The following is a 23,872-nucleotide window of genomic DNA, read 5'->3' on the forward strand; positions in this document are numbered from 1 at the left end:
ACCTCGACGACCACCAGTTTAATATATCATAAATAGACGACCACCAGTTTAATATATCATAAATGCCTATAGTGCTGTAAATTCACGACAAAGTTCCTCTTTTTTTCCCTCCTGTAACATTTTGTTCACTCTCCTATAGGATTTCCTGATCTCACAGGGGCAGATAGACAGACACGAGATTAATTTCTTTGTGCAAACATGTAGAGTTTTTCTAGGCTTAACAATAACCTATGACATATACCGTTTACAGCACATTCCATAAATGAGTCCTATTGTGCTCAAAGCATGTGTGGTGAGACTGAGTATGAAGGAAGGAACCTAAACGGGAACAGAAGGCAAGCCCCTTAGTCAGCAACAGAACAGAATGTCCTTGTTCATGGACTCTGTGTCACTATGGTATTTATGTGCTGTAGCCGCACTGATTCTTACCAACAGGGTCATATGCACTGTGTTATCAAATACATTATACAGAAATGGAGCTACAGCATGTAATGTCATACGTCAAACTATAAGCGCTGTAGTCTAGGGACTGAAGTGTTGCTGGTTTGAATGTTCAGAGGTGCAGAAAGCGAGATGAACTGGTATGCTATAAGGGATGGATGCTGCCGAGCCCATGCCATCTTAAATCACATGACCCAGCATTGCCCTTCCCTCCAAACATATTGGATGTCTGTTTTTGCTGCTCTATCTGATGTACTGAAATCATTCACAGATCAGTATCCAATTATAGCCCTATTTTGGGCTGTGCTGAAGATTATGCAACTACCTAGTTGGATGTGGGATTTTATTGCCTTTGTGACATTAGTAACAAAATGCATGATCTTGTTGAACTGGGAAAAAACCCAATGGACCAATCCAAACTCTCTGGATTAGAGATATCATGCAGTTTATTAATTTTCAAAGAAAAAAGTCAAATATGTGCTATGTTCCTTAGGTATGCCAGCCTTGCCTTCATGTTAATGATCTACAGCTTTAGTTCACAATGAACCCTTCACCATAATGCACTACTAATATCATTCACAGTGCCCTGAATGTTACTTAAATTAATATATAATGATCACCATCCTCTGGGTTTCCTCACACTTCAGTATCATTTCAACTTAATCTGTGATTCTACTGCTTGTGATTGTCGTTTAAAAACCAGAACATTAAAAAGGGGGAAATGAACCTGCAGATAAGGGATTATTTGTTCATAAACCCAATGCAAACGCATTCTTATACACAGCTTTCCACTCAAAATGACACCTTTGTACCACAATACCCTTGTCGCCCAGGGGAAAGGGTGTCCTTGCAAAGAAGAGGGTGTTCTTTACAGAAAAAGTACACTCTTCAATTGCCACACATACTGTGTCTGTACACTATGTTTAGTTACTATTGATGGATACTTGACAGTTGCCTTTTTCCTTAAAGCACGGTGTGCTGCCAATTCACATAGAGAGCACCTGTCGATCCAGCTTATCACTGCCCTGCCGCTTTTCTCTCCTGTGCTGCGGCAACCTGAATCCTTTCAGTACTCGCGATCAATCATCATAGACCTGGAACAGGGCCGTGAATTTCAAAAGCATTGCGGTAACCGGTTGCTTTCCATGCACGCTCCAAATGAGTGTGAGCTTACTGCAGCCAGTCAGGTCACGATTTGATGAGCTGCAAACGTGATTCCTGGTATATGTTTGCAAAAATGGTTTGCCCTTGACCTCAATCCCCCTTTAAGCCATTGCTTTCATTAACTTATTTATTTCATCTTGAACTGGTTTGACCTCCAAGTGCAGACAGAAAGAACTGAAAGGATGAGTCAAATGTCTATTGGTAGATGAATAGCTCTGAAGGTCATTCTAATTACAGCAAGACAATGCTCTCAAATCAGTTTCATAGAACCATACACACTTATCAAAAGCCTTTGAGCCCTCTGGTAAATATAAAAAGACAGGCAGGGCCTCCAATGGCCAATATGTGGGACATAGCTTTGCAAATGGACTGAAAGACTGTGTTGCAGTGTCACATCGGTCAAAAGCAGTGGCATTGTAAGAGACGTGTATAACTTGTTCATGACATCTATAGTACTAAACTACTATGTGCTTTTATATTTGGTATGAATCACTGTGAAAACTTTTGGATGCTGACAGTGAAAACTGTTGAAAACTTTTTTTCATTAAAAATAATGTACATCATTAAAAATAATGTTCATAAAATAATATAAGGTACACAATATTTTGTTTCTTTTTTCCGGATAACTTGCAACAAGCAACCAAGGCATAAACAAGACGTTAGGACCAAAGTTGCATCTAAGTATCAAATCATTTCTTCCACTGAGATATTGCTCCAGGTCAAACTTTAACTCAAAGAAAGTTAAAGTCTGAAGTGTATTGTAACAGAAACACTGAAAAAGAATCCTCTTAAACAGTGTGTCAGCGGATATCCTTCACCACTATGGATACATCAATGAATTATAAACACAGCTGCTTGCCAGGTAACTTTAATCATTATAAACAAATGAGCAAAGTTCAAGTTAAAATAAATACACGGTAAATACATTTTGTATTCAGTCTTTCTCAACATGTCACAACAGAGCAAAGAAGTTCACATGTTATTTAAATACAATTCATATCAGGTGTCTGCATGATCAAACCTATAATAAAAGTACTCTCAGTTTACACACCCTAGATCAAAGTGTGTGAAACTCAAAATACGCAGAGCCATAATTGTCATGACATTATATTCAAACATGAGGGAAAACCAGACAGTACTATGGCTTTTATCATTTTTTCATTAATCTTATCAGAACTAATTAATTTGTGCTGTTACCTGAAACACTAACAGACAGACTCCTAAATAAATTAATCTCCCTGTTATTTGCTATTATTTCATGGTCTAGTGTCGGTTATCTGCTATTATGTAAGAGCTAATCTGCAGAAACATCACAAACTTACTGTCTAGCTGTGGTTAGTTCACATGTAAATCACTCATTCTGACTAACACAAAAGCTGTTCCATTATTCCTTTCACACTCAAGGGAGGTTGAGAAAGTGTCGTTGATACTCACTGCACTATATACAGAGCAAAAGTGTCATTTCAAAGAACAAAAAACACATATTTGCCAACATATCTAAGTACCATTTACAGATGCATTGCTGCTGGTCTTTAAAGACATGCAGTCTATATGCTCACAGAAGCATATCAATCAGACAGAGCAGAGGTTGCTCCCAAGGAAAATAAGTACTGTCTCTTTAAGAACTTCCAGCAGGGCCAGTTTGACAAATAGCTGCTGAGCTATTTTAAAGGAGACCAAGCCCCTCTCTGACCTACTTTCTCTCTTCCTCCTAACCAGACAACTGATTCTGATTACATAAGAGGAGACCCTTGTTAAACTTTTACACTTGGTACTTAAACGGTATCGATATTTATTCAAACAGCTCTCTGTAGCTGTCAGTTTTGCTGACTACTTCGTGAATTCTTTTGTCCAGTATGATACATACTGATGTCATATGCAGAAATTCTATGATAGTCACATATTAAAAATATTTCTGAGCATTACAACTGCTATATACAGGTAACTGACATAGAGAAATCCACATATTTGGGGGCTTACTCTTAAACAACATGCAAGATAAGATAAAAGACAAACAGATAAACTGGATTCCTTTAAAGAATCCTGGTTCATTATAAGGTGACTACTATACTGTACATAAATATCTCTTACAAATCATCATAGCCAAATCTAATGGCTAATATTACTAAAACTGAAGCTGTTTTAACAGAATGCGTCATAACTTATGTTGGAAAATAACTACTGTGCGTCAGCAACATACTGATTTGACGACATCTTCACAAATTACAAGCATTCACTCCAAGCCAAAGCCCTCTGCATTTGAAATGGCAATAGTTAATTTTTGCCTTAGTTCCTTCTTGCTCTTGTATGGAGGTAGACAAAGCTGGTTGAAACACGTATGCGACACGGGCAACCTGGGGACAAATCATAAATAATAAATATGGCAGACTAATTTTCCGCATTCAGGGTATGTCAGTGTATTGGATGCAGTTCAATATAACCAGTATCACAGGGGACACTCTGGGAATAAAAACCATTCCCAAGTGACTTACCAGTCAGTTGAGACATCAATTTTAGATATCTTGAAGTTGAGGTCAACCATTCCTCCAACAGGGACCCGGTCACTTCCTGTGGTGAAATGAAGGAGTCTCTTCTGCAGCTCCAGAGGGAATGCCAGAACAACGTCCCAGAACGCTCTGGGGTTTTGTGAGAAAACAAACATTAGATTAGGGGTCAAAATGTTTTTGCATCCATTATTCTGTCCCTCTGGTCGGTTTAACAGTAAGCAAAACAGCAAAGCATAATTTCTTGTTTATGTAACTAATTTATTGTTTATTACTAGCATATGTGTTTATTAACATATACCATACATACATACCATTTCATTTGATAGTGACATACATATCCTACCTAATTCGATTTTGACGTAAAGGTTAAGTGAAACAGTTGTTATGGACAGCACAGAATTTGAACATGTGACATGGTGTGGAGTCATGTACCGTATGGTGGGGTCAGTTTTGCTATAGCCTTCATACTGTGCTAGCCTTTGCAAACAGCTCATGTCCAGATTTGGACTTCCACAAACAAGTATCTCAACCTCCTCTGGTCTCAGCAGCTGTAACCAGAACATACAAAACAAGATCGTGTTTTTTATAATTGATAATAAACCTAAATCATTATTTATATATTAACCGTTTCGCATTTCAACATTTTGTAGTGATAGTCTTCGGACAAAACATGATTAAAATTCTCACTGCATGCCTCCAAAAACTTAAAATGTGAACTTTTCTTAATTTGTTTAAATATCTAAAATAGGGAAACAGTCCCAAACTGGCCTCCTTACAATTTTCAACTACAACTAATCCAGTTTCATAGTAAACACTAAACTTAATTAACTTAATTAACTTAATTAACTTTTTTTTTCTACTGGTTTAAAATTTCAAAAAGTAACAGAACATTTTCAAGTGTTGTTTTAGTTTTAAGTTGATTGTTATTCAATATCAGTCTAGTCATATGCCGGTGCTTGACTAAAATGTATAATGTGAAAGCTGTTATCATATTCATACAAAGATAAAAGATTAAAAAAAAAAAAGCTCATTCTTATTCAAAATACAATGTCTGGTAGACACATGCGCTTTGCACGTTCACGTTCATATCTTGGAGAGCAACTCTCGACTAACCATTCCAAATGACAAGGTTCAGATAAAGAAGGAGTTATAAAAGAGTCTGAAACAGTCCAAACCCATCTGCCACGTCCCACCCCTCACAACCCTCAGCGCTCCCCACACCAGGCCAGCACCACCGAGTGAGATATTACTGTCCCTGGGCCGCTTACATAACCCACCAGGACACAGACAACTGTTGCATAACCAAGCCAGCGAGAAGGTGGGTTGAAAACTGATTCCATATACTGGACCAGAGCCAAAAAAAGGCCCCAAAAGCTTAGTTTTCACCTCGGCGTCTCGCTGGCATGAGGCTATTAATTGAACGACTGTGCACATATGAAACATTTCCCAAAATCCAAGGCAGACACAATTAATGATGTTGCAGATCAGTGAACATTAAAGAAAAAATTAAAACTGAACAGCCAAATGAGACCAGAAATTTCCATCCTTTTGGAAAGTTCAGCATGTAACCAGTTCTTTGTACCACTTTGTTTCCTGCAAGTTTTACGACCGAGGCAGGCCTTAGGGAGACGCTGTTTATACCATATTGGGAAGTATAATCTCACCCTGCCATTTACAAAGTAAACACTGTGTGGTTTAAGCTTTTCTTATGTTCCAAAGAGTGCAATAAACATATGGCTGTGTAAAGACAAAACTAAAACATGTTACAGCATTGCAATCAATGCATCAAATATAAACAAATACATAAATAAGCATATAAAGAAAGACAGAAAGAAAAACTGCAGCTCCGAGTGGAAAATAACTGAGTGATTCTCGAAAGAATATTTGTGGTTGCTATTGGTGCTGATCCCAACATGCAGCCTTGGATACACATTCTTGATTGAGGTAAAGACAATAAAACCAGATAGGTTTTTTTGCTGATGAAGCAATGTCTGCTCACAAATAGGTTACAAGTAACGAAATGCAAATGGAAATTTCCACTACTGACGCTACTGAGGCTGGTAAACATACTATGAGGCTATTGTAATCCTACAGTCAAAGTGATTAGTTTTTCCAGCTTCAGTGCTGAGCTGTAGAAATCTTCTGGCCTGTATATGGGCAACCAGTGCCCTAGTCAGACACTCCGCAGTTCATTAGAACAAGAAATTTCCGCAACCCAAAGGATGCTTCAGTGTCTTGGGCCATAGAGGTCCAGAGTTTTCCAAGTTCTGAAGGAAAATGACTCTTTTGTTAACCCTCTAGTTGATATGCGAGAGAGGGGGTAAGGCTTGCCATTTTCTGTGGGTCTTCACATATTCTGTCTATAGGCCAGTGTGACACACATTCCAGCGCTTGCTCAGGAAGCCTAGATACTGTGTGGAGACAGAGTTCACAAAAAAAGTCCCAGTCACTGCCAAGAGAGGGGGTGGGGGCTGACTCTGCATCGACATTCACCGCCTTTAAAAGCACATACGCGCAAACCGACACATACGCACAGACACGGTTTCTCTCTATCTTACCCTCCCTCTCTCTCTCTCTCTCCCTCACACACACACACACATATATACACACACATATACAGATACACACACACACACACGCAGCTCACTTTCAACAGCTCCTACTGCTGCACTGTTTCACTGCCAAAGCTGCCTGAAAGAAAGTCATGGAAAATTCTAGAGTCCTCCACTGATATAAGTTGCATGTTAGAAATTACTAGGGGTTGATAATTAGTTGATAAACAGATTCGGAGTTCATAATTAGCATCTGATCACAACTGTGCTACGATTCAAAAAAGTATTTCCTCACACTGCGCCTTGACAACACATAATTAAGTCCTGCTTTCATAACCTGGAAAAAAAAATGGCACACTCACCATCAAAGCATTTGATGCACACACACTGTGAAAGCCATGGTAAAAGGCAGCAAACTGTCTGTAGATGGACTTATTCAGCAGAAAATCAATGTATAGCTGGACGTACTCTACAGAGACCAAAAAAAAAAAAGCGTTCAGCTGTGAGGGAACACAATTCACACTACAAACAGAAACCCATTCATTAGGGCCTCATCTTTTAATTATATGCTTCTTAGCCTCAAACTTCGAGTTAACTCACCTTTTCTGTTCAAATTGGTGACGGGAATCTTATCTCCCCCTGGCTTAAGATTGTATGACTTGACCACCCCTAGTTCCTCTTGGAAAACCTAGAGAAATGATCATGCAGATTCAGACAACAGAATTGTTTTTATCCATTTCTCAAATGTTTCTGGAGTCACAGCACATCTGATATACAAACTACTTGGACGATGGAATAGTTGCACCAGATTTCCAGACCTGGAAGGTAGAACAGAAATCTTCCTCAACATTCCCCTCATAGCTCAGGAGCTCTCCAAGGCCATGAGCAAGATCCTAAAACACAAATCCATTATACCATAATTACAATATTACAAGTTTACAATGCAAACAATGCAAACACATCAAGAATAAAAATGTTCAAATGCAAATCAATGTACTGACTAACGTATAGTTCCTTTACGCGCAACTGTATACTGCAATAATGCAAAATTATACATAAAAGCCTTAATGTCTAAAAGCTTTCATTTCTGACGCAAGTACAGTTTATAAGTCTAAACAGCAGACGTCATTCTTATGAATACAGTGACTTGTCTATTCATGCAATTCATACTGAATTAAGCATCCAGAGGATGTGTGACAGTGTTTCTCCTGAATCAACACATGTTCATTTCTAATGACTTCTGAACACCTTTCATTGAGTTCATGTGCTTGAAAACTAAACTAAACCCATCTGAAGCCCCTCTGATCCTCATCTCACAACAACTAACAGTGCAATATTGTTTAAAAAAGGGCTGTGGAAAAGATTTGACACACATTTTGTACTGCTTGACGTCAGATGTGGGATTATTTCATTCTCTTTTTCCCCCCCCTTTTCTTTTTTCTTCCTTTCTTTTTTTCTTTCTGTTTTTCTGCAAATAAGGACTGCCAGTAGTTATAGTGAATCTACCTCCTCATTACTTTTGGGAAAAAAAAAAAAAAAAGTATGAAACAAGGAAGCAAACAACGCCCTGAGGTGGTTATGTAAGTAAGCAGCTCTGGCAGAATGGAACATCTGGCTACTTTTAGCATGACCGTGCCAGCACAACCAAAGACTACATGAATAATGCAAAACTTTACACTGACACTCAAAATTGTGAACATTTAGCTTAGAGATACGTTGAATACGTGTTTCTGTCCATTCAAGAATGGATTTTATATAACTTTTAAGATTTAAAATGAAGATTTAAACTACAGGTTTAAAAATACAAAGGAATAGTTAACCTTTACAGCCCTCTGGTGGAAGATAGTGGAAGGACAGCAAGTTGGCACAGCAATGTCACAAATTCTTTTTCTTGATCAATGTATTATGTGCAATTTACGATACGTTGTTTTCTGTGTTTTCATATCACGCAGCCATACAATCATGATAATGTATCATTTCAAAAGGGAATATTATTACCTCTACTACTTCCTATTATTGTTAATTATTGCTAATTCCATCTTCACTACTGCTTCTGACTTGTACTAATATGTCTGTTGCCCATTCGGATCTATTCAGCAAGGTAATATTCTGTATATTTTCCTTTGAAAAGAACTGAATTGGAGTATTACAATAATAAAGTTTTAAAACGAATAAAATCAGAGATTAAAAATGAGAGGACTAAAGACTTCTGCATGTAAAAACAGTCATCTTCTCACGGTATTCTGGGCTTGGGATGACTCAGAGAGCTTTATCAGCAGTGCAGCTGGTGACACTACGGAGATGGAATCTGTCACTGCTGTCTAAAGGCTTGGAACAGTGAGATTCGATACCTGACTCAGATTAATCTTCCTTTGGCAACTGGACAACCAGAATGGAACTGGTGACTCAGTGAGACTGTGGGAGTGTGAACAAACTGTCTAAGCTATTTTAAAGCCTTCTGACATAATGTCATTTTCTCAGGCCGATGTCATTCTTCAGTATAGATTGTTGAATACGTTTCAATGTGCCAGAGCCACGAAAAGGTTACAACCTTTACCAGAACGAACGCACCGTTCAAGCACACTGGCTTTGCATCCATGTACTGCTATATATCACATCAAGTTCTTAGGTTCCAGTGCAACGTGTTATGATATACTGCACTGAAAGTATAAGTGGCACGTGCATATTGAACTGCTCTATCACACGCTCTTATCTGTCCATGGTGAGCGAGGTCTTTGGTGGAATGCAAAACCTTCACCTTATTTAGATGAGCGAAATAAAACCAAGTGTTCATCAAAGACTTGAGTAACAGCTTGCGTACATACAGGCATAATCTGCTGCAGATCATCCAGGGTGAGGGTCGCCATGCCGACAGGAGTATCAGGGTCACAAGGCACAATGGGTGGGGTCAGCAGCTTCTTGTATACACAGGGGGGGAAACGGATGTCCAGAGTGATGCTGTTGTACACAGCCAGACCCATGAGCTGAGAGTGTTTAGGTTAAGTGTACACAGCTTTAGAAAATCACTGGCTCTATACAACCACACAATCAATCATCTGAAACACCTGCCAAAAAGAGCCAACTGAAGGACAATGAGAACTGAGGCTTAAAGAGAGAGAGAGAGAGAGAGAGAGAGAAGACAACAAAGCCTTCAAGTTAGTCCCAACTGCTGCATCGAATTGATTCGCGGCTGATCTTTTCCATTTGTTCCCTAACCAAATCTCATTTCCAAATTTCATGTCAACAATCCATATATACCCCTTATCATTTTCAACATCATCTGCAGAGATCGTCGCTCGGTCGACGGACCAGTTGAGATCTCTCTCCTTTTGTATCAGGTTTAAGGGAAGTAGACCCAACAGGTGTGGAATACATTGAGAGGAAAAATTGAGGAGGTCTGCACTTAAGTGCTTACAGCTGCTGCTGACATATCTGCTCCATGTGCTCCCCATATGCCAGAGCGGCGGAAAAAAAAAGCCTCTTCGCCTAACTCACCGAACGCTCGGCTCCGTTCGACAGCAGCCCGCGAGGGCGGGAGCTCGTGTCTGGGCAGACAGCAGGGAAATTTCCATGAGGGGTTGGGGGTGATGAGACAAGTCGGATGGAGCCTAAGGCTTTCCAAAACGAGACAAAACAAAGCCATTATTTCTTTTTTCTTTTCTTTTTTTTTTTCATTTGTGACACAGCAGTTCTCTGTTGCTGAGTGAAAAGAGACTCCACGAGACACAGTGCTTTCTGTGTTCTCTGCTGCAGGCATGCTAAGTACCGGATTGGCTGACTGGCAGCCACATGTACAGAGCTCCGAGAGCCAAAGGGGACAATTAGAGGGGTAAATGCAGGACATGGAGTGGTTGGCTGCCACCGTGTCTAACTCATCATGTCTCTGTAAAGCAGCGTGGCCAGATTTAGTCAGACGCTCTGCTAGGCACTGCCACGTGCCCAGGATCTCTCACACCACTTGCTGAATCTAATATCCCGTGGCTGCACAAAAAAACCAAAAACAAAAACAAAAACAAAAAAATCCTTTGATAGTTGTGTGACTACATTTCACTTAAGCTGTTATGAAAAGTCTACTAATTACAGTTCTTAGTCATACGGGATTACGGTTAAGTGTGGGGAGGACGCCTGATGCGAACGAAATGAGGAAATGACAACGAGAAATTACAGTGCCTATAACATTGTTTATGACCTCATAGTTTTGGAGTTTCTTTCATGTTTTGCAAATCTTGTTTTTTTTTACTGTTACTAATATTTTGGTATATCTTACCAGTAATTCCATTAAGAGATTCTGTAGTGAAAACTGATAATGATATCAAAATTTCTTACGCAAAAATATACTAAAAACACAAGCTTTCAAGCTTTCTTTTCCTCTATTCTTTCTGAATGACTGTTTAGAATGCATATTAGGGTTAGTTTATCAGAGCACAAATTAAATCTAGACAAGGATTTTCAATGGATAATACCCACTGGCCCTGCGATGGACTGGCGACCTGTCCAGGGTGTTTCCCTGCCTTTCGCCCTGTGAGTGCTGGCATAGGCTCCAGCACTCCCCACGACCCTGATTAGGATAAGCCGCTTAGATAATAAGCGAGTGAGTGAGTGAGTGAGTGAGTAATACCCGCTGATAGTGAAATTTAGCCCACAGCTAAGTTCAGCGTGTCTTTGAGAGATTTAGACAACATTCACTGACTTGAAGTAAAGCTAACTGCAACTGTGGGTGTGTAACTCCAGCACACAGCACAAAGACGGAAAGGCTTTATGGTCTCTAAGTATACATTGTGGCAATATCTCTTCCACGTGCAGCCCTACAGTATCTTTAAAGGCTATTTAAAGTTCGCTCTGCGCACAACTTTTAGTACAGTAAATCATGTCATTAAATAAAAGGATACAGCGCCCACCAGTCGAAACTCTGAGCAGTTGTCGCACTTCCAACTGCTGAACCAGTGGCACTGGGAATCCTTCAAGTATGTGAACATGCCTGCAGAAAAAAAAATGAAAAAAAAAAAAAAAATTAAGTCACACAATTAAACCAAAATACACACAAGTTGAAACACACGCCGGACATGTTATTCAAAACTAAAGAATGATTCTAAAACTAGTACATGAGTTCCATCCTTCTTTATACTGCTGAACATAAGAAAATTATATGAAAACCACACATTACATGGGAACTTCATGTACCGCTGGAAAAAAAAACACTGACTTGCTGAAAGAGACCAAGGGATACTAAGAAAGCCCTATTTTGGTTAGAGTACATACAGTTTTTGTATTTCTGGGAATACATCAATATAAGTAAATTCCTGCAACTTTACAGCTATGTGGGAAGCTCAGGCACAGCTGCTATACATATAGGAACGCTGGCAAAGAGCCAGAGCAATGTGTTGTGTTTGTCCTGCCTGTCTCACCGTAGTCTGTGTGAAAAATCTGTCGAATCAGGAGAAGAAACCACTCCTTTGTAAGGCCTCCCATGTCCAGCCCTGCTTCTCCAACAAACGTCACTTTCAGTTTTTTCTTCAAGTCTGCTCGCTTTCTCGAAAGCTATTAGAAAAAAAAGAGAAAGAAAGAGAGCGAGGGTGAGAGAGATAGAGACAGAGAGAGAGAGAGAGAGACAGAGAGAGAAAGAGAGAAAGGGAAAGAGAGAGAGAGAGAGAGAGAGAGAGAGAAAGAGAAAGAGAGAGAAAGAGAACACATTTATAGCGGGGCCATTTTTTCCAAATGAAGCCATAGTAATACTTTTCCAGAACAGAATGTACACGCTCTCGGTCATGTTGAATCATTTGCTGGTGTTAAGTACCATACCACATACAAGCTTTACTACTATTTTCTCTATTAGTATAGTAAATATTTTCAGTGATTCAAACAAGCTAGTGGAGACATCTGAGGCTTGAAGACAGAGAGGTTTCTAAAGCACACATATTTGGCTTTAATGGGATTACCTCATCCAGTGAGTCACTGACCAGCTGCAGACGCCTAACTTTAATGTTCAGAAAGAGGAGACTCATATCCACCCTCTGTCTGCGAGAGACTTTGTCCACCAGGGTTTGCTGTAGAAGAAAAGAACAGCTTGTATTATTATCATTCAGCCTTCCCAAAGCAGAAATAATGTTTTCTAAACCATACACAGTGTTTATTTAACTGAGATTATTTGTGTCTTGTTTGTGCTTTAACGCTGTTTATTTGTGTCTGTTTTTTTTTTGTTTTTTTTTAACTTAAGCAACTTCATAAAATCCATTTTTGGCAAGAGATAGCTCAGAGAACAGGCGCTCCCTTGGCTCCAACGCAGACCACGCCTATGAGTGTGGTCCGGTACATAGTGTCTTCTATGAACTAGTAATGCGGTTATTTATCATGTGTTGGGTCATTCATGTTAGAAACAGAACCGCTGGATTCTTCCCATTAGATAAAACTGAAGGAATGCAGCTATTTTTTCCCACTGTGAACCAAGTTTCAAATCTTGCGAAGGTATCCAGTGTAAACGGAAGGGTACAGGAATTCACTGTTCATGAAAAATATTGCTCGATAAAAACTAACAACAGAGTTGCGAGTCAACAAATGACGTCTGGCACAGAGACGGAAAATCAAACAAATCATTTCACATATCTTGAAAATAAGCAAGAAAATCTGTTCTCTTGGTGGGGGGGGGGGGGGGGGGGGGCTGTATTTGTTGTCACAAGAGTGTAAGCATGAAAATCAACATTTTCTTTTTGGCATCAAGTAGTTACCCTTTTCAATGAATGTCCCTTAGACCTGATGTCAACATTATATGGCTGGAGACAAAATCAAAAATGCCGCTTGTCACAGATGAGTTCTCACCCTGGCCATACTGATCATCTGCTGCTCTGAATCTCTCTGAATGATTGCTTTCTTCACCACAGTGGACAAGATGAAGGGAAATTGGCAGAAAGTGAATCTGAGAATGAAAGTAGGACACACACAATTATATTCAAATGGACGTGGTCAAAATTTACTCTCCACAACAGAGCGTTACAGGAAGTGGTGCAGAAAATGTTCTCAGAACAGGCCATATTTCTCTGACAGTTTTCAAAACTGAGGAAAATTTAAGTTAATAACACACAGTCAATATAATCTGACCTCTGGCCAGAGTGTTCCAAAAAAGCTGTTGACATCTGTAAACAATGTTCCACTGCTGATTGTAAACACAAGAGGGAGCTCAAATTCTCATTATTTTCAACAAACCAATTGCTGCAAAGGCAAAGAGAGAGAGAGAGAAAAAAAAAACCTAACTGGAAAGAACTAAAATATGTGTGGGCAGGAGGAAATTGTTTCTGGCTAAGCACGTATAGCATGGTGTTCTTTTTAGAATGATATTTTGCAGCCACACCTGTTTGAATTTCCATGAGTCTGCCATGTCTGGTAGTCCTCCATGAAGTCAATGTGGTCCAGAGTGAGATTGTAGAAATCCGCAAACGGAATGATCGAAGGAGATGAAATGCTGTTTGCTGCATCTAATGAGAAAACAAAACCAGATCAGAATTTCTGTTCATTCTCGTTGGAAGACTAGACAGGATGCTACTGCTTTTCAACACAACAGGCAGCCTCCAGTGGGACTACTCTTTGAAAGGAAGTGAGCGAGTCAGGATGAGTACTCACTGAGAAGAGAGAGAACCTTGGTAGCAGAAGGGATCCACCAGGAGCATTTAGCCATTGGTGGCAGTTCCTCTGGTTTGGCTGGGAACAGGCGGGTGGTGATGAAAAGCTGAAGGCGGTCCACAAGCTGTTTGAAACGCTTCTGAGAGAGCCTGAGATATAACACGTCTACTCAGTCGAAGGCATCAGTGATATCATCCCACCTCTTAAATTATATCAGCAAACCTACTGTGACTGGTTTAATGTATTATACACCACGGACTGAGAGTAGATCTATGAGATTTAGCAGTGTATCATAAATGATGGATGGTCAGGAAAACCACCCTGAAATCTTGGCTTTATCCAGTTCTCCACCTCACCACGTTTTGGACTTAAAGCCTCTGAGACGCAGCATTTTTGGAAGGATCCACAGCTTAAGTCAACAAAACACGCCCAACAGCTATACAGAGCTGGTCACGTTCCTCTATCGCTCTCGACTCTATAGCCTAGTGCAGTAAACCCCAAATTATGTTTCCATTTCATTTATTATCTTTCATATGGCTCTCTAATTGAATGTGTTATTTTGGTCACATCTTTATTTGTGGTTTTCTATGATGTTTGATATAGGCAAATTAAAGGTGTTGTAAATAGCAATTCAACAGTAAGAATTACTGATCGCTAAAAATAAATTACGGATAGATTCTTTTCATGGTGTTTTACATATTTCTTAAATCAAAGTAAAACACAATGAACAGAATATCATTTAAAAAAAAGTGTCATTTTATTTTCATAACTTAAAAGCGTTTTGCTTTTACCCCTAGAAAATGCTAAAATGCTAGAAAAAAAAATGTATAGCATACCGTTACTGACATTAATCAGTAAAGAGTGTAATGGTTTTACTCAGAAAACTGCTCTTCCATGTTTCTTATAATGCAAAGTGATGTCACATGAGGCAACGATTCAGACTCACTTTTTAAACCAGTGCATCAGGAAATGGTGGTCTGCTTCGGCCAAAGCTGCTATTTGCCTCAGTAAGTGTGCATAGATGACATATGTGGCTGTGCTGGTATACTGTGGGTTCTGCAACAAAGAGAGGCTTTTTTTAAGCGCACTTCAAAAAGGAAATATAACTTTCGTGGAGAGCGAAGCAGAAGTCTGGCTTTTAATAAAGAGTGGCATTACAGCGGAAACCAGCCTTTTCCACTCCAACATGAGCTCATCTGTTCCTCCAGCACAGAAAGGCAAATAATACTAGCAGCCGACTGACATCAGCAGCAGACACATCAGCCCAATAATTACCTTTGCCTTTCAATTTCACCGTGTCCTCTTAAGAAATGTAGGTCAAAGAGCCCATCAGTGGCCTGGAGGTAAATAACCTCATAAGCTAACTATAGTGCAGCCCAACCTCAAAACATGCTGCTGTTTATAAAAAAAAAAAAAAAAGAAAGAAAGAAAGAAAGAAAGAAAGAAAGAAAGAAAGAAAAGAGAAAAAAAAAAACCCTCAACCGCCATCAAATCTTTACTCCCCCCTGCCACAAAAGAAAATCACACAAAGTGACTGAAACCAGGCAAAAACCATAACTGAACCAAAACCAAGAAAACCTCCCCTGTTCTTATGAATCTCTTTTCCCTCACCATTCTTTCTCAGACTTGAATCCAGCGGCTGTGTCCTTATTTGGACAATGCAGAGCCAGTCCATGCTGGTCATGTGTGAAGTAAACACTTAGCTCACTATATATCTGCAGCGTCGAGACTGACTGACTGCAGCTATGGCTGGAGTCAATGGAGCATGTGGTGAGAGAGGAGATCAAGAGTTTCCTGTGTTCTCTGATTCAGTTCACTCTGAAACTACAGTGTTAAATGTGGCCTAAGAGACAAACGGGATTTTAAAAAACAGATTAGTCTGATCGTGTAACACAAGGCTCACGTCTATAGGTTTGCGTGCAGATAACCGGCTTGCTTTGGCAGAGGAAATTGCTGCTATTACTGAAAAGTACCACATGTCCTCCAGTTATATAATGGAGGTAGTTTTCTATTCATGGCATGGATTTGGCTATTAGAGAGGGGAGGAAAGAGACCCTCATTTAACGAAGTCGTTATTCTTAAAGAGAGTAACTACTTGAATACCTAAGGATAAATAGGCTAAACAGCCAAAATATTGTCAAAGTGAAAAACTGTGTAAACGTACGAAATTTTTTCATTTACCTGAACAAGAATAAAATACGCCCTCAAGTCATCTTTTGTCCGAGGTCTATAAAGATACAAAGACAGTGTTAAGATGGCGGATTGACAGTTGTTCTCTATTAAAATGATCATTCCCAGAGAGCGAAAGGAGCGAAAACAAACACTCACCCTTTCCACTCTCTTAATAAGCTATTAATGATTCCCTTTAGGACCGACTTTTGTGTCTCCGGAGGCTGTGGAATAAGTTTCTTTTAATTAAATTCTCACAGAATAAGAGAGCGAAATAACAAGATGGCAAAGCAGCGTATCTCTTTTCACATCATGATTGAATCTATAACCTTTAACACATCCTGTATACAGTACCGAACATACCGTATGGAGTAAGGAATCATAAACAGCATTAACAAATTTAATGTTTATTCCTGAGTCATCTATAGTGTTGAATGGAGCGTTTGCTTCTTTCTGGAATAAAGAGGGAAAAAAAAGGGTTGGAGAACTTGCAGTCACACATGTAACGAATGGCAACTTTTCCTATGCAATAAATGATCAAATAGATGCTAAAAAGTTCACCTCTCACAGGAATAACACTTTCTATAGAAACCATACGCAGGTTCTGATTTTCCTTTTTTTCCTTTTTTTTTTTACAACTCTCTGAATGAACTCATTCATTCACTAGGAGAGCCAAAACCCATTTTGGCATTCCCCTTCTCCCCTTCTCTCACAATGATACTGTAAACATGCGTCAGCTTTTCACCCCTTACCTAAGGTATATCTGACATCTTAGTCATTTGAAATAATTACAGTAAAGCCATGTTAGTAAACCGATAATAACTCAATGTTCAAATACTAAAAAAGAAATTATTTACTTTATCGAACACACACCTTAAAGGCAGCATTCAGTTCCAAAAAGGAGCCAAACGTAGTCAAGTAGAAATCATGGACTTGTTTCCAGTCACCTGAGACAGTAGCCCTCTCCATATCTTCCCTGGACACAGAGAGTTAGTTAAAGGAAAAATAGTTTGTACCAAAAAAAAAAAAAAAAGAAGATTTTTTAAAGGATGAGAAACAGAGAGGAAGAGGAAAGGGGCAGGACATACTGAAACTCTTTGGCAGTCTTGGTCCGGATGGGGATGATCGGGTCTGAGGCAAAGCGGGCTTTTACTTCTGGAGGGAGAATGTCTATGGAGATTCGCTGCTTCTGTCTAACATCTGGGCATATTGGGGGGAGTTCTCTTACTGCAGATAAAGACACACACATACACACACACACACGCACAAACACAGGCACACACCCACCCACCCACACACACACAGAAACAGGCAGTGAACACCACAACTTAGGCTCCCATATAATTTTGTCTCACATAGCTTGCCATCAATCAAAAGTAAATCACTACCATCATTCATAATAATCCTCACGAAGACAACAGCCCAGTTCCTGTTATCACCTTAACAACTGTTGCTAACCAACAGTCACCATTAACTCAAGATGTTGACAATAACGGAAAGGACTTGTGTATTTCCAGAGAGTGAAGCTGTCCTTGCTCCTGTTCACCTAACTTAATCAATTAAAGCCAGTGAAGGGGAACCAAATGCTACGAGACAGTGAACATGGAAAAAACTTGTAGTTACACAGAATAAATTAGGCCATGTATTTGCTGTTAGTCCACTCTATTTGCATGAATAAGTGAGACCATGTAACAGCCCATGGAGAACCCTTCACTGTCTAGCATCCAAGAGGTCGATTCATCACTCTGTGTTTCGTACTCATCCCTGCAAGGACAGTCTGAGGAAGACGTGAATGGCTTTGCCTGTGTAATCCATTGATCCTCAAGTCTCAGACAACATCTTTGATGTCAGTGACAAAGAAAGCAAAACACATCTGCTTGAAGTACTGAAGTGTTCATTAATTCAAAGCAGCTGAATGGATCACTTTGAAATGCAATGAGTTTTTTTTTTTTTTTTGCATCAATAATAAAATAGATGTCTACATCTAAAACAAGTCTGCATATCATTAAACGTCAAAGTTTTCTCTGGGTCACTTGTTTAGTCCTTTCTTAACCAAACCGATAACATCAACTTTTTATGTACATTTCTCTCAAAAAGTTTAATAACTTACCAATATATACTAGTTATATTCTACCAAGCGCACAAACGATTTACCTTGTGAAATCTAGTTATGAGTCATTGCGTTAATTACCTAGGACGTAACTAACAAAGCTCTCAGGACGAGGCTGTGATGTAGGATGATGTAGAATTGTGTTGTTATGGTTACGTTAGATATGATTTAAAAAAAAAAAAAAAAGGTCTAACCTTGTCTTACAGCAGGTACAAGAAGCTGCGTGGAGAGGTTATGGTTGCCTGTCTCTCTCTTATGATTGAAGGTAGATATGAAGCTTCCACATGAGGAAAACGGTAGCTTTGACCCACGATCCAAACTCTGCCAAAGGATCAGCACTCACATTCAGCGTTTCAGCATTTACAAAACATGTCCAGAAAATAAAGAAAATACATTAGCTGAACAAGAATCCCACAAGAGAAATCGTCAAATCTTTCGACACAAACTTGGGAGGTGAAATGAGTTGCAAAATGTAGACTTAGATTTAACACGCATGAAGTCACTCCAAAAAAAAGCCAGACATCTGTATTCAGTGAGAATTAGGTGGTGGAGAGCAATCACATTACATCAGACGTTCAATGACCTCAACTCCACTTTTTATCTTCATCTTATCTCATCTTCCATAAATACTTAGAGGACTGATGGTGAACCAAGGTTTCAAAAATATATATCATACATTTATCACTACTTTGTACGCAATGACATTATTATGTTCATCATAAGATATAACAAATACTGTTGTTGAACGAATATGTCCTAATTAAAATGGTATTTAAGATACTATTTTCTGTATGTATATTCATTTCATGTATTATCCAGTACCACGAGAATGTTTTAAAATGCTGCAGGTTTTAAGGCACTGCTCTCAATAAGTCAGTAAGAGAGGATATTTTGACTGGCGCCTTACATAACAAAGCAGTAAGTTTTGACCAGAAAGTCACACCCTTAAGTTCAATCAGGAATGCTTGTAAGACTTTATTTCCTTCTGTTTATTAATCAACCAAAAAGAGATAAGTGGCTTATTTGTTTTGCCAAATTTAAAGTACACTTTATGAATACAGGGATACTGATGCTGTCTGTATGTTGCAGTGGCAACAAACCATTACTTCACGTGGATGCTGGTCAGGAAAGTTATTGTGTAAGCTGAACGTAAATTGGTATGAACAACTCTTAGTCATTAGTTAACAACATAATGCCTAAGCACAACCGAAGAGATGAGCAAGTGCAGCAGTTTTAAAACTGTACATCACAATTAACTCAAAGCTGAACCACACCAATCTCATAATAAGTTCAAATTAAGTTGAGGAATCCCTAAGGGACGAAGAATGGAGAAAGTAAATAGAGGAAAAAACTTACATGGTTCAAAATAGGAGGAAGTTTGTCTCTGTCCCTTTCGTCCAGTGGAGAATTATTCTCACTCATGTTTACATGCATGTCCTCTGATGAAAATTGCTCTTCCGATCAATCATATGGCTTGTTTTTATGAAAAAAAAAAGAACTCTGAAAACGGTCACTTCGGTCCACCTACATTAACCTGAAGTTTAACTTTGAAAAGTTAGATATTAATATTAATATTTAACATAACGGTCCCTGCAGCGCGAAGCCAGTACGGTCTGTTCTTTACGATAAACAGGTGAGTCTTTGAATAGTCAACATAATTAAAAACTGATGCTGTTGCAGTAAAAGACAAATAACAAAAACTATTATAAAATCAATGAACTCAAAAAGTCAAAAGTCTACGCGAAGCTGCGTTAATTTTCTTACTTATCTAACTTGGTGAAATGCTGCCCTGGCGTCTATCTGCAATCCAGCTGCATGCTGGCGCCATGTTGTTGAGGATGAGGTTTGTAGTTACGAACTTGGATACGACCGCTAACACTACGTAAGAGAGGGGCTGGTTTGCGTTGTGCGCCCCTTTGCTGAGTCAGATTTATTACTTACGTCCAATGAGGTCTCTCTAAGAATTCAGGTTACCGTTAGAAAGCATTTACCTTATGTTCCGTACGTATGTATTACATTACATAAACATTTTAAAGGTTTGGACTTTTAAGTATGAATTACTAATGCCGGTAGAATATACGGAAATTTGAATGTATGAGAGAGAGAGAGAGAGAGAGAGAGAGAGAGAGAGAGAGAGAGCGCATTGTGAATTATAGTCTGTCTCAGGGGGCTAATCAGAGGATTGTTGGGCACTGTGCGTCAGCAGAGGCCCCTCTTGGCACTGAAGTCTTTCATAGTTTTTGCACTCCTGTTCTCCTCTCTCTATTTCTATTTCTTCATGACCTTTAAAGTACATGGGAATATTTATGTTTAAAAAGGCTAAACGCAGACAAATATATACCTGCTCTGAATTTGCAAAAATCATTCTTTTATCAAATTGGATTTCACATCTTTACAGTATCCATTTTTGTTGTTTATCTAAATGTGCTTTCGCTTACTTTTTAATTGTTGTTTTTACTCTCATGCTGTGATTTTGGAAGTGACAACAACAGAACATTACCGATGATTTAGAGACACGCACACACCCAATGCACATTTCAACTTACAAATATACATGCAGGCACATTTACACACATTCACACCCAGCCAGCAGATCAGCCAGCAGGTGGAGAAAGAGAGCTGTTTTTGAAGAGTTGTAGTGTTGGTTGCAATGAGTGAAATGTCCTGTTGCAATTAAGGACATCTCTTTATTTTTACTGCTGATTAATTATGTGATTTTGGTTTGCTCTAATATGTGGGTGTTTCTTGTTTTTCCATTAATTATTAAAAAATATTGTACAATGTAATTACACTAAATGTATCCAGATAACTCACAAGGAAATACACTGGGATAGAAGACATCTGTGTTGTGACCAATTACAAAACATTTGTATTTACAAAAATTTGTTTGTTTGTTTGTTTGATTTTGCTCAATTTGTTTATGTGTATGGTCAAAGATAGGGAGAGAGAGAGAGAGAGAGAGAGGTAGAACATGAATGAGAAATGAACAAGAAAATGAGTGAATGTTTATTTGAAACAGACAAACTACGCCTTTAAAAGTTTTAAATCAAGAATAAGACTAAGTTTCTTCTGCTTGCTTTGCACCTTCCGTAAGGGAGAGAGCAATAAAGATTATATATCTGACACACAAGGTTAAGGAGAACAGTCGACATAACACTTGACATTAAAAGTACTTCCAAATGAGGATCACTGGTTCTTTTAAATATCACCCGTCAGATGTCTTATTCACACTCTATCAGTGAATGTCCACACTACATTTTAATTAATAAAATCGACCACATCTTACATTTCAGAAGAAATATCCGGCAGTGCTTGTTTTACAATAAATCTGATGACAGACTGCAATGTTCCCCTCACGTCCCTCATATCCCGACAATATCAGGTTGCTTGTTACAGCCCGTCAGCCTGACAAAAATTCCCGTCCGCAATGCTAGTGACTGTGTACACGAACACTCCTCAGGCCAACAGCAATGGAGCCTGGCTCGAATAACGTTGGCATCTCAGAGCAGTGGATGCAACCGCTGTGGAATGGCTCACTCTGTCACCATGACATTACATCTTCGGCATGGGTGAGTACCCGTGCTTTACGGTTTGATATGTTTATGGCCTCAGATTACCACATTTTAAAATACTGCTTTTTATTACCAGTCAGACATTGAAACCGGATCTGAAACATTTTAATTAATAAAAGCAAGCTTTACAAGGTTTTCCATGAAGACACCTTAGAGCTGTACTGCAGACATCCATGTATGTGAGTACACTTCTGCCTGCATAATTCATTTTATTGGAGCTAAATGCAAAGCGTGTCAGAACTCGGTCCGCGAGCCTTTTTTTTTTTTTTTTTTTTTACAGGCCAATGAGGCCTCAATGTTCTTGGCAGCATTGAAATTCAAATGAGGTACTGCCATGGACGAGACTGGTTGTGAGGGTCTGTCTGTTCAGTGTCAAAAGGCTAATGAGAACAAAATGTGTGAGTGACAGGCTACTTCACATTAAACACATTATCTCAGATACAAAACATACATGAGAACAACAGACACGAGAAATGTATGATGAATAAGTTTAGGTTTTAGTAGATTACAATCAGAGCCCCCCCCCCCCTTTTTTTTCAACCTTTTTTTTTAGCTTGACTGTTTTTCTCACATTCTTCATTTGTGAAAAGAAGATGTTTCTATGTTATTCCAGTGGACTGAGTGAGTCAGTGTGTGAATGCACCTCTAAAAAGCTCCTTGCTTTATGGTAGAAATATAGCATAAATAATAAAAAAAACAATACTTGATTTATTAGCATAAATAAAAGCAATACTTCAGTGTAAGGATTTGTGTCTAAACAGTGGTTGTGTTAGTTTTATCTTGGTGTTATTGTACAAGGGCATGGTAGGTTTAATTTTAAGTGTGACAGTTGGTTTATCCAAAATAACCAAGGAAAGTGACAATAAGCTACTGAAGCACTTGTAAGTCATAACAATAATCTCTTAACATTTAATGAGCTGTTTGTGTTGAACATGCTCCAAACACTATTTTGATGCTTCTTCGAACCATCTTTTCTCGCCTTTTCGCCCATCGCTCCACGAGGATTAGGAAATGACTCTTATGTGATACCTGGGTCCCTTGTGCGTTACCTTATGTTACCTGAGCTCAACAGCATGAGTGCGTAAATAAAACTATAGCTGGAGTGAAATCCATTGGGAAATGTATCGGGATACGCTCATCACCGTCATGGTTAACATTCCTCTCATTACGTTATGCTCGTGACTACCGTCATTCCAGACTGTGCGACTCCATGCTGTGATGTAACATCCACAGAGGGACGTGTTTGTGAAAATGATTATCTGTTCTCTTTTATCCCTATTTGTTATCTCATTTCATTTCATACATACACTGATTTCCCTGGGGGGGCTTTCTTCGTTTCATTAAATCTTTGCTTTATTTGAGTCCAGAGACGTCCTCTATGTCATATTAAAAATGTAACTCAATAGAACAAGCGTTACTTTTGTTGTTGTTGTTGTTGTTGTTGTTGTTTTTGTTTGTTGTTTTTTCTTTTAATGGTTCTAAACGAGTCTGTATTACCACCATTCAGAAACTGTGGATAAAGCTTTTTGTCAACTTTATGTAGTGAAAGGGCAAGAGCACCTTTCCTTTTCATCCTTTAGTCCGTGGGTACATTTTATCAAGAAGTGCTGGTTAAAAGGGGTTACTGGTATTCTGGAAGCTAAAGCACATGAGGTGAGCTATGGGAGAAATGAAGGAATGAGATGAGAGAACAGATTTTATGATAAGCCCAGAAAAAAAAGGAAAAAAAAAAAGAAAAAAAAAAAA

At 38.9% G+C, this 23,872-nt stretch overlaps 1 protein-coding gene across 2 annotated transcripts; it reads right to left on the minus strand.

The window, feature by feature from the left end:
* Nucleotides 1–3,838: 3,838 nt before the first annotated feature.
* On the minus strand, nt 3,839–19,988 carry hectd2 (HECT domain containing 2). 2 transcript variants are annotated; one of them, XM_030774527.1, is made up of 21 exons: nt 19,911–19,988; nt 18,749–18,875; nt 17,533–17,671; nt 17,318–17,420; nt 16,808–16,897; nt 16,604–16,668; nt 16,457–16,502; nt 15,222–15,331; nt 14,276–14,424; nt 14,007–14,130; nt 13,478–13,574; nt 12,601–12,708; nt 12,070–12,202; nt 11,554–11,642; nt 9,490–9,648; nt 7,483–7,557; nt 7,265–7,352; nt 7,027–7,133; nt 4,545–4,660; nt 4,098–4,241; nt 3,839–3,959 (listed from the first exon to the last, which is right to left on the minus strand). In XM_030774527.1, the coding sequence occupies exons 1-21, from the start codon at nt 19,986–19,988 to the stop codon at nt 3,839–3,841; spliced, it is 2,268 nt and encodes a 755-aa protein (XP_030630387.1). The 2 variants fall into 2 exon arrangements, with proteins under 2 accessions (XP_030630387.1, XP_030630386.1); XM_030774526.1 differs by having other exon boundaries at nt 18,749–18,892; nt 19,907–19,988.
* Between the last annotated feature and the right edge of the window lie 3,884 nt (nt 19,989–23,872).

This window comes from Chanos chanos, chromosome 5 (genome assembly GCF_902362185.1).
Source record: "Chanos chanos chromosome 5, fChaCha1.1, whole genome shotgun sequence".
Classification (NCBI taxonomy): Eukaryota; Metazoa; Chordata; class Actinopteri; order Gonorynchiformes; family Chanidae; genus Chanos; species Chanos chanos.

Bases quoted from the DNA above. Each gene is read 5' to 3' on its own strand.
- hectd2 (XM_030774526.1), bottom strand. From the start codon at position 19,988: ATGCATGTAAACATGAGTGAGAATAATTCTCCACTGGACGAAAGGGAC. The intron at 18,893-19,906 runs GTTTTTTCCTCT...GCTGAATGTGAG, and splicing joins TCCTATTTTGAACCATGTAA to TGCTGATCCTTTGGCAGAGT. The intron at 4,661-7,026 runs GTGAGTGTGCCA...TTCTGGTTACAG, and splicing joins GTGCATCAAATGCTTTGATG to CTGCTGAGACCAGAGGAGGT.